The 10,928-nt window shown below is 39.4% G+C and overlaps 2 protein-coding genes across 4 annotated transcripts; both read right to left on the reverse strand.

Annotated features, from left to right (window-relative positions):
• Window positions 1-720: 720 nt before the first annotated feature.
• LOC111253152 (uncharacterized) lies at window positions 721-3,156 on the reverse strand. Of its 3 annotated transcripts, XM_022812165.2 has the most exons (5): window positions 3,046-3,156; window positions 2,437-2,761; window positions 1,912-2,058; window positions 1,087-1,396; window positions 721-940 (listed from the first exon to the last, which is right to left on the reverse strand). In XM_022812165.2, exons 2-5 carry the CDS (start codon window positions 2,454-2,456, stop codon window positions 767-769), a joined length of 651 nt encoding a protein of 216 aa, XP_022667900.1. In that variant the 5' UTR covers window positions 2,457-2,761; window positions 3,046-3,156; the 3' UTR covers window positions 721-766. The 3 variants fall into 3 exon arrangements, with proteins under 3 accessions (XP_022667900.1, XP_022667901.1, XP_022667899.1); XM_022812166.2 differs by lacking the exon at window positions 3,046-3,156 and having other exon boundaries at window positions 1,912-2,014; window positions 2,437-3,039; XM_022812164.2 differs by lacking the exon at window positions 3,046-3,156 and having other exon boundaries at window positions 2,437-3,039.
• Window positions 3,157-5,450: 2,294 nt separating this feature from the next.
• Window positions 5,451-6,530, reverse strand: LOC147754714 (patatin-like phospholipase domain-containing protein 4). Its single transcript, XM_086992491.1, has one exon. The coding sequence runs from the start codon at window positions 6,528-6,530 to the stop codon at window positions 5,451-5,453; it is 1,080 nt and encodes a 359-aa protein (XP_086848617.1).
• Window positions 6,531-10,928: the final 4,398 nt, after the last annotated feature.

Raw genomic sequence — 10,928 nt, forward strand, 5'->3', positions numbered from 1 at the left:
GTTTACCCTCTGAACTTGCGATTTCCATTACAGGACAATGCCATGGACAACAATGCTTCCGTCATTGCTAAAGAATTTAGCAAACACTGCTGTGCTTTTGACGTTCATATGGTTCAAAATTTTAGAACTTTAGCTTTTCTTTGCCCAAAATCGTGTATAATCCAGCGTTGAACGTCTGGTATGACTGCCATGCCAATTAGGCCACTAATCTCAGTATTTAATGAAATTGAGCATACCATCTGATCTCCTGGTTTCTTAACTTAGTGATTAGTGGATTTTATCCTACGGAAGAGAAATGATTAATAAGGAGGAACTTACCTACTCTCGCCTGATACTGAAAGAAACTGTTCGCACAAGCCTAGCGCTTCAATTATGGCGCATTGGGTGCACGTTAGGAAAATATAGCCTGTTTTCATAATCGTTTGTGATTTATCGCAAATGCGGTTAGATTCCATCAGAGCGTCCTGGAAATATTCTAGGTAGCTTCCGTTACACCCTTGGACGTGATCGGAACTATCATTGCAATCCATCTGTTTCAAATTATGTTGCTGTTCTCTAAGTCATTAGAGGATTTCAACATTTGCAATTTCCAAGGAATTCGGTGAAGTGCGAATTACGGCACATTAGCCAATTCAATGCGTCGCAAATTTTTTTAAAGTACTAGATTTGATAGAATATTAGATATTTGTAATATTTTTTTCCAGAACAGCAGAGAAGAAAAACATTGAATGATTTACTTTATTATTCATTTGACTACCCATACGTCTCACACGTTGGTTCTAGTGGCCTCCAAATAACCAGGTGGTCGCAAAACGCAAGCTACGGCCGCGTCAAGATCCTCATAGTTGAAATTCGGTGCAGCCCCGGCTATGACGGGTCCTTCAGGTCCACCGCCAGATGAGACCATCGCCCCACGAACGACTAGGGATTCCAGATACGACTAAAATAAAGTAAAATAAAATTAATTTCCTTTCAACTTCATAATATGTATATTCAAAAGCAGGACGGAAAAATAATTCAATAGCAGTGTGTAGGTTTAATATCAGCACGACATTTGAGCACAGCACCAACAAACTAAATTGTTACCCGATTGTGGTTTCGAAGAAATGCAGCCTCTCGTCGACGCATGTACAGTCTGATAACGAGGTGGCAAACGGCTAAAATGAGTACGCAGGCAGCAAACATTGCTGCAATATGGGCGGCTGATACTGGCCACGGTCCTATGCCGCCGCCGCTACCTAGATCAGGAAAATTTGAAGCACCGTCACGTGTCGAGCCGCTCAGTCCGTGACTACCACCATCTCGATTATCTCCAGAGCCACACGGGCCTCCGACGCACGTTGGCTCGCAAGAATCCGATCCATGATTGTACACATGCGAGAGAGCACATATACATCTTTAGCAGAAAGGGAGAGCGAATGAATATAAGAAAGAAGTAGCTTCATGTAACTAAACAGAGTAGAATAGATGGCACGCATAACCCCTATGAATGTTTTATGGAATATATAATCAGTTTATCATTTCAATGGGAGGCATACATATGTACGGGACATGCGTACTATATGTTGAGTGCATATAAGTAAATGGTATGGATATGTACATATATGTACATATCACGACAGTCAAGACTGAAGACAGCTGCTGATTGGTTTCATCTATCATCTCAGTTTTCCAACAGCTGCTGATTGGTTACATCTATCATCTCAGTTTTCCAATCACCACACCGATAAATATTTCCATTTGGCTGTTATATGACAGGAGAGTACCAGAATGATAATTCCCATAAGCCCGCCTGGACACGAAACAGATTGCTTGGGGTTCCGTTTAGAATTAACTAACTATCTGTCTATATTTTTGACCAATATATAGAAAAAAAAACAGCGCAAAACACTCCAAATAGAGACAATATACCTCTTGAGGTTGATATCACACAGCGATCCAGCGAAGGGACACGGCCGATCGCTCTCGCAGAGAGTCTCGTTAATGCGAAACATTCCCCTCAAGCTTTCAACATCTGAAGGCAGCCATTTAGATAATCTACAATAACTGTGATGTATTCTGGAATAAAAGGGTTCAAATACTTTATGTCCCACATAAAACGGTGCAGGATAATTGCATGCAGCCCCAGCCACGCCTCAGTGGGTATGCCAAGTGCGAACATCTTGTCATGTTTTCATCTGCCTACTAATGTAACGTCTATTAGGCCGTGCCTAATAAGCCCTCATTGCAGTAGTGAATCGTTGGACGCTGAGTTTTTACTTCATTAAGGGTCAACACTAATCTTATGCTCGAATACTATCTACTGTAGACCTGTATTCTGTTCATAGAGAACAGCTATAACTTTGAATACCATTTATAGAATAAGACATGATAAACATGAATGCGGCTGAGTAGTGGCTATGGTAGAATCAGACTCAGAAAATTTAAATTGCTTACCTGCTGGCGGTCGGAATCATTTCGCTGATCGCGAGATTCTTTCGTTCCTATGCATATTAATCATACCGGATACCTTAGACACTCAACAATTCAACAGCAGCTGATAGACCATAACTTTTGGTCGACTCCAATGCAAGAATGAGTGCATAACGTTCCATGATGTTCCTCCAAAAACAATGAAATATATCGCGCCCTTCAATATGAAGCACACTGTTCGAGACGTTTGCGCATCCTAATCTTGTTAATGGTAACAACGGGGACTGCCCTCGTTCTCACTACTGCTACGTCCTTATGCATTCGATAACAGCTCCCAGGCGAACCCCAGCTGTAGTCGCAACACCAGATTAAGCCCTTGCATAAGTGCGCCGTTTAAAGTTTCAGTTGCCCAGAGGCCATAGAGTTTTGAAGAAAAATAGGATTTCTGACCCTAGGCTCGATGTTCTACGCCAAAAGCCCATTTAACCGGCCAAAAAACAGTGCTTTTCTAATTCTTGTATTTGGACACGTACGGTTTCGATCGAGGATGACGTTTGTATAATTCATTAGTTAATCATTTTTCAAACATATACCTGTCCAACTAACAGGGCCTACGTAAACGAATATACATACCCATTACGCCGACCAGTGGAGGAGAGTAGAGAATCCGTACACAGAGTTGACAGCATCGTCTGCTCATTGCGAATGGATGCTTTTTTCTAAGATATCCTTTGTTAAAAGCTGTCCAACATTGCTTGCTCAAAAAAAACCTATTTCAATTAATTCCAAACAAATGTTACTTTTTAAAGGTTTTCAAAAACCTTTTTTCTAGAAAATTGTATTTGCAAGATTTTATTCATTAGTCAGAGTTCGAAATAAATGAGGACAACAACATTGGTCTACTGAACGTTTCGATGAGCACTTTTACCTATTAACAAGTAATCAGAGGAAAACCCGTAAAAGCGGACTGAAGTTCCTCTGTAGCATTTAAATGCTTGAATAACTACACATCAGTTATAAAAAGAAAGACTTAATAAAAGAGAAAAAATACGATGCTAATAAGAAAAAGTAAAGTTGGATTAATTTTCGAGTATATCTAAGTCTCCATTCTTGACAGAAACCTAGGTCGTTAAAGAGCACGAGGAATGATTTGCCTTCCAAGTATTAAGCCGCACTTATTGCGAATCACGAATAGAATATAGTCAAGATTGTCTCGTTATTTCTCTTGACACCCTAAATAACAAATTGGAATGTAGGTGCTCAAATAGGACAAATCTCCGTGTTGTAATAAGAATTGCAGTTCATAAATTCAATTATCTGTGGTGTGGATGGCAGGGGTATCATGAACTTGGCGGTGACTGCATTTCTAAACGTTATATTCTTTTATGCTATAAATTGTATGCCAGTTTATGTAACCAAATAGGATCATTTTAAGGTTACACATAATACCTAGGATTTGAATGCTGTATGTTCGTATGTTTTAATCTAATATCTTTAATATTATCTGGATAAATATATGTAACCAACGAAATTATTATGACGCAACTGATAATTATTATTTCAATCAAGCGATCGTTCAAGGATGCGGGCAAAATTTCGAAAACCTTTTTTTGTGAATTAAAAGATAAACACACTCAACGTACACTTAAAAGACTCATAATGGAAATGTGATTATTGTACACAAATGATATAGTTGTATTATGTAAAGTATGTAAAATGTGAGAATCTTTACCACGTATTTTCATTACAATCTAAGACATCTTGGTTTATTAGCCGTACTCTCCAGAGTTTAAATATACATGCCGATACGCACGTTTTTAATGTAATTCTAATGCACATGCGATCCCGTAAAACTCCCATTAGCGCTCCCCACCATTGCTGCTGGAAACAATTACGGCTGAACCTCTCTCTCTCTTTTGCCCTGATCGACAGAATATCTTAACCCATCAACGTGCGAGTACCGTCGATGCTGAAATTTATCATAAGCATATACTACTTAGGCCCATGGCAAAGTGAGAGTCTACTAGCTTGACTTCTTGTTTTCGAGCTTCCACAGGTGTTTCTTATAGCCATATATTATCCACAATTGGAAATCGTCTTCGAAGACTTTAAATATGTGAAAATTTACTGTTCAATTACAAGTCATGGCTCCGATAGAAAGTACAGCGTACCGTCGCTATGTTGCTCGTTCGGATGTTTTCCTGGTACAAAGGCCACGCGAATTTGTGTGTAGGCGGGTTTTTTTCAGAGTAAAACGTATGGAAGCATTTTTTTGCTTTGTTAGAAAACTGAGGGCGATTCTAACATTCCCAAAACAACAAACATGCTGTGTCTGCAACGATAAGGGCAAACCTTTATAGAACTTTAGGAATTTGTTTTGGGAGTAGGTTGGACATGACATAGATAGGACACCTAATATAGCGCACGTAAACTATAGAAGCACTATATACTCTAACTAATATGCACTACATGTAAAGTAAAAGATATTTGGTTAAAAAAAAACACTTCATTCCTGCGAATGTTGTGCGAATAAAGATCACATTGTTCTTTTCATACTCTGCCACATATCCACAAAGGGCATAGAACTACACGATATATAATAAATCATGATAAGTTTTTAATGAGTTCATTGGTTCACATACACTTCGATCATAATGAACCTATTTCTGGAAACCTTCGATTAATACAGAGGGCGACCAACCAAAATTCGCTTAGTACGATACATCCACTACGAAAAGCAGAGAAAAGCGGATACCTATGAAACAAAAGGGAATGAAATCGGCGTTATTAATGGTCAGCCTTTTAAATCTGGTTATTTTATTTTAGAACAATAGGTAAACCATATCAGTGTGTTAGATAGAGCACACTACAAAATGCGCGCATAACACATATGGACAAAGCGGCATTAATAAGTGAATTTTATGCTTACAAATAGCTGCACGTTCGGACTATGTGCTATATAATAAGAATGCTTCCCGTGTGGATAGATATACACACCTAATTTTTCGCGTTTCATGATTAGCACTTACTTATCAGCTTTAGGCAATAATATGAGAAACGAACACTTTGCAATAGAAAGCTAAAGCTATCAACAATAGAGATAATGCCACGTATCTAACATTTCTTAATACAAATGCCAATATGTTCACTCGACGTTGTAAACGTTGCTCATTTTCTTCCGCCTCCGCAACTGAGCGGTAGTATATGCTCGGAAATTTTGCGAGCATCGATACAGTTCTGAGCTTCTGACACTGAGCGCAATCTTGCAGTTTTTCAATAGGGTGCGGCTGTGCAGTAGACATGTGGGCATTCTCATCCCGATTTTCTTCATCCCAACACTCATGACATAAGATAAGCTTATTTGTTCGTAGAAAATAGACCGTGTCATCATAGCCCTGCCGACATAAATCGATAAGCTCTGATGGAGAAGGTGCAAAGACCATTCTTACGATTCGACGCATGTAGGCCGTAAAATTTAGTCCCAGCATGTTGTTTAGATCTTTTCGAGGTTTTATGATAGCACGACGCCACCGAATCGGCGAGACGGTAATTGTACATTCGTTAAGAATGGGTATCCGACACGAAGTACCGCCATCAATATAACTGACTCCCTTTATCTTCGGAGGGACAAGGCCAAGGAAAAAAGGTATAAAACAAGAGGCCATGAGCGTGTCAATAAGCTCATCCAGGCTGTCGAAATTACTCACCAACTTGTGTTTTAGGGTAGACGCGCGAGTTACAGCTATAAATAGTTTATTATTGGCTCGAATATGCGCATCGGGAGACAGAATTGCGTAAAGTTCCGAACGCAGAATTTGCGAGATATTGAAGCGCGGATCCAGTGCGCCGAACATCAGGCTTCTGCAATGAACCGCCATTTTCGTGACAGCATCAATCGCTTTCTGAAGAGGCACGTCACATACGAGGCAGCTAGCTGCTAGAGCTCCGGCTGACGACCCCAAAGCCCTGCGTTTGGTAAACTGTGGGGCGAAATCTTTGATAGCCTGTAGTACACCGAGATGATAAATGCCAAAATACATTCCACTGGAAAAACTCAAGTGTGCCTCTTGTCGAAAGTGTCGCAGCTGGTAAATCTCATCAATTGATTGAGATGACATTCTCTTAGTATAATATTCGCTATGCAATTTTAGAAACATAGAGAAAACACGTAATTCGAATTTTTTTCTTCAATCATGCTCCAGGTTGGATCTAACAGATACGGTCGCCATTACTATATAACATAGCTATTTTCGTTGTATGTTTGCTATTATTAGGCATAGAGACTGCATCTGAAATCCACAATCGGCGCGTTTGAAGGTGACGTCGCACCGCATAATTTTTGCGTTGCTAAGCACGCGAAATTAGAAGGTTGTTAGATTAGTTTTGTGACTTTTAATCGAAGTGGCTTACAACAAAAACTGAATGATGTCTTCTGTCGAGTCACGATTGGGCCATTTACGAGAAGCGTGCCTACCACTATTTATACTTACTAGCGTGTTTCTATCAGCATACACAGTGATTTGATACTCGACCAAATTATAGTAAGTTCCCTGGAGAACTTTGTTTCGTTTCAGAGCATGGCAAGGCAATTTTAGACGGTAGATGCTGTCTTTGTGTTTTTTTTTATTGAACTACAAAATCATAGTTATTATAACAAGGTAGCAGCATCGAAAAGATAAAAAGGGAAGGAATCCTCTACATTATTTCGGTGTTGTGAATACCGCAGTAACGATTAACTTACCTGGAACACAAATATTTGTACATATGCCTAAGTCTGCTTTCTGGCTACAAAAGGACATATCATCGTGATGGATAGTAAGCATGAAGAAGCAGATATGTGCAGTTATACTAACCGGCTTACCGGGATTTAATTAAAATGTTGCTTCTAGATTTAGCGGTGCCACAGACGTTTTGAACTCAAACAGATGCAGACATGATACTTACTATTCAATTGACAAAAAGGCTATCGATGCTGTTGTTACCCGCTGCGTACGTTGGCAAATTATTATGATAGCAAAGAACAGTAACAGAACGCGATTCTTTCTCAGCAAAGCAGACAGTCCTAATGACTAAAATCTATGCTAAATTTCAATTCATGATGAGGCCGAGGCCATTTTATCAGTTATTAAAGAGCAAAAAAAATACCTTAGAGGCTAATGGGTCCGAAAAGGCGATTAAAACCTTTAAAGATACTATTACACCAGATCAAGACGAAGTGCCATTTGATTTATTACTCGGCACATGTGCTTCTCTATATGGCAAATATGTTATTTTGTCATACAAATAATCAGATGGTGATTGACGAGCAACTGTTTTTTTATTGAAAGGGACTCAGCAAATCACACCAATGACACTGAAAAGATAATCAAAAAGCACTACCTGTTAAAAATGAACCGCAGAAATTAATGATGTGACTTTAAGGAAGCTGTTTCACCTCAGTAATAGATTCTTACTTCAAATCTCTGCTCTCTCTACTACTAAATTAGAACACACAAGCCATCTTTTTGTTATCATTCAAATATAACATCAAATACTGTATATTTTCGTACATATGGATCGCCCCAAGAAGTCAAAAGATATATACTAATTAAGAAGAAAAGCGAAGACCCAGCACTATTTTGCAGCCAACAGCTACTATCAGCTTCCCTGAGTTAGAACCAAATGAACATAAAGCTCATCTTAAGTACTGGACGGTACAAATGGGTAGATAAAGATTGTCTACGGGCTTAGCGTCAAAGCAAATAAGAAATAATCAAGACTCCAAAATTACTGGAACTCGCTTCCAGAAACCCGATAAAACGGTGAGTATAAAAATAACGTTGGCAGAGTTTTTAATGGCTGATTTGGTGCCAGTTTGCAGAATTGCGTCATTTTGGTATTGCCAAAATCCAAGTATAGTGAAGTTCGGTGCGCAGTCTTTAACTTTGGATGATTCAGCGGAGAGTAACAAATAGCAGAGATTGCGCCAAATGCATATTTCGCCCTGTTAAAACCACGATGACATATGAAAAAAGCTAACAATAACACAGCGTCAATTACAAATCGGTAGATCATGCGGACCAAGCAGGTCAATGCTTTTTCAGCTAAAATAACCGCCACAGGCATAAGCATTATACACCCACGGCAGCTATTTTTGAGGCAAACGATAAACTGTGATTCGAAAAGATTTAAAGACTTTAAACTGCGATTCCAAGAGAGCCTTAAAATCGCTCACAAATTATCCATTGTCAAGCGCGAATTTAGGAGAAAATGGAAGATAGCTTGCAAAATCTTTAAGCACACCAGTTACCCCTCAGGGGCAACACAAGTTTTAGAGAGAACGTTCGATGGAAACATCATACAAGATCCTGATGGCCTACATTCGAAAGGATCTCAACAACTCAGCGAGCCTCTTGTATACAGTGCTTGTTGACTTCAGGGCCGCATTCCATTCTGCACTTGGAGATATGGTTCTGACGTACATGGATGCCCCATAGAATATCCTTAGTTTACCAGCTGCAAGTCTGCAAGAGAGCAAGATCAACAAAGACAGCAAAAAGGCGAAGCTTTCTTATCTCAGACTACAAACCTGACCTAACATAGTAGTCTGAATTTCTTTCTGCTCCCAATACTTAGGAATATTCATAACAGAAAAACGGCTGAAAAAAGCTTGGTTAAAGTTATCCTGTATGCAATTGACTTAATCATTTATGGCTCTAACAGATTTCAACTGCACCAAGTCTAGGCTAGGTCTGAATAAAAGGCCGTAAAATTTAGGAAAGGAGGTAAGATCGTGGTTTGTAATACACTGTTTCTCGCCGGGTCTCCGCTGTGATACATCACCGAATTCCCATATATCGGCCTAGTGATCTGTTTTAATGGCCAGGGTTCCATTTTGTACATCAGAGAGATCTACAAAAACGTTGACTGTCTTGTACGATTGCTGTTAGGACCTAAAACCGCCTCTCCATCGCGACCGCGTACTGCCTTCTTGACCTGAAGGTGGTTTATAGTGGCTTACGGGCTCACCTTGGAGTACTCTAAGCCTTCACCGTACGGCTAGAAAGGAAGTAGATTAAATCCTTGCCGAGGCTCTGTTGCTCACCTAAGATCTGAGAACTCGCTTTTGACTTTGGCACTTAATGCCTCTTCCGAATGTCTCAGTAAATAGGAGCAGCAATGCGCCGAAGCAGACATACGTACATAATAGTTTGACGAAGTTTGGCTGGAAGGAGTCGAACCCGACAAATCGTCACCTTACCACCTGTTTCGTCATTCACGGCCTCTTCCACAATCCGAGTTTAGTAGAGATAGTAAAATTCAAGGCCTTGCCTCTAAGTAGCAAGAAATGGCCAAATATCTAAAGTTCCAGAAGTTCAACGAACTATAGCTCGTTTGTAGTTTCTTGGTACATATAATACACACTCCTCGTAAAATTTTCTTCCACAAGTGCCTCACACAAAAATCTAGACCTTTTTTTAAAGCGCCAATCATATATATTAAGTAGCTTTAAGTTGTCCCTCATCGCATTTACAACTCGAAACTATATTTAATGTTTTCTTAATTCACAGATTAAATGTTACATCAATATGGTCACTATGCTCATCAAAGGAGTCATCTGAAAGCGGGCTAACTTCGCTATTTTAGTTACAGAACTTTATTGTCTGAATTAAGGTTTCTTAGTTGTAACTTTCTCTTACCCAACTAAACGAATCATTCGGACTGGCTTTTTCAAATGCTAGAATACACTTTTTGTGTGATTTAAGTGAGATTGTTTAAGAAAATGTAAGGTCCAAAAATCAGGCTCAGTTTTCTTTCGTCCTCAACTCACAGGAGCCAGTTCCAACGTTTCAATGTAGACTGCAGTCAGTTTTGCCCTTAATAAAAGAAAAGTAACGTTGCATTATCCTATATAGTCCAACTGTTGTGATTAGCTCAAGATTTTGATGTAGCAAATTTTGTATTTGCAATGGTTCTATTATTACAGAGGATGATAGCTACCTGAAACCGTGGCAGTAATTTTAAAGCGTCAGAAAACGATTAATATCATATTCCCGTCATGCTGCGATGGTAATACTTTTGCTTACTAGTTTCAAAGGCACGTAGTGGTCTAGTTTCAAGACCGCCTATAGATGTACTTTGTTCAATGCTGAGAGCCAGCCGTTTGAAGTAATGCATAATGGCTTGAATAGCGCATCCAGAACTCGAAACATTTATATCTTAATCTGTGTAATTTCAGCAGTGTATTAAAATAGCAGAATAGAGTTAAAATATTTCCGCAAAAAGCTGTCAGTTGATCGCGACAGTTTGCATGCATTTTTATAGCCGGAGGGATACTTTTCTGTATCGATGTATAAGGTACAAAAAGGCACAGGATTATACGAGAATTACAAACATTTTGCCAAATCCTATTTAAATATCCCGGCACGCCAAAGCGCTTCATTCTTATACTTAACCACGCAACTAGTTGCTCGTGCTACTCTCCCCGCGGTAGTATTGGCTCGCAAAAGCTCGTGTCTTCCCACTAACTACGGCGC

Source organism: Varroa destructor, unplaced genomic scaffold, assembly GCF_002443255.2.
Source record: "Varroa destructor unplaced genomic scaffold, Vdes_3.0 BEIS01000006.1, whole genome shotgun sequence".
NCBI lineage: Eukaryota > Metazoa > Arthropoda > Arachnida > Mesostigmata > Varroidae > Varroa > Varroa destructor.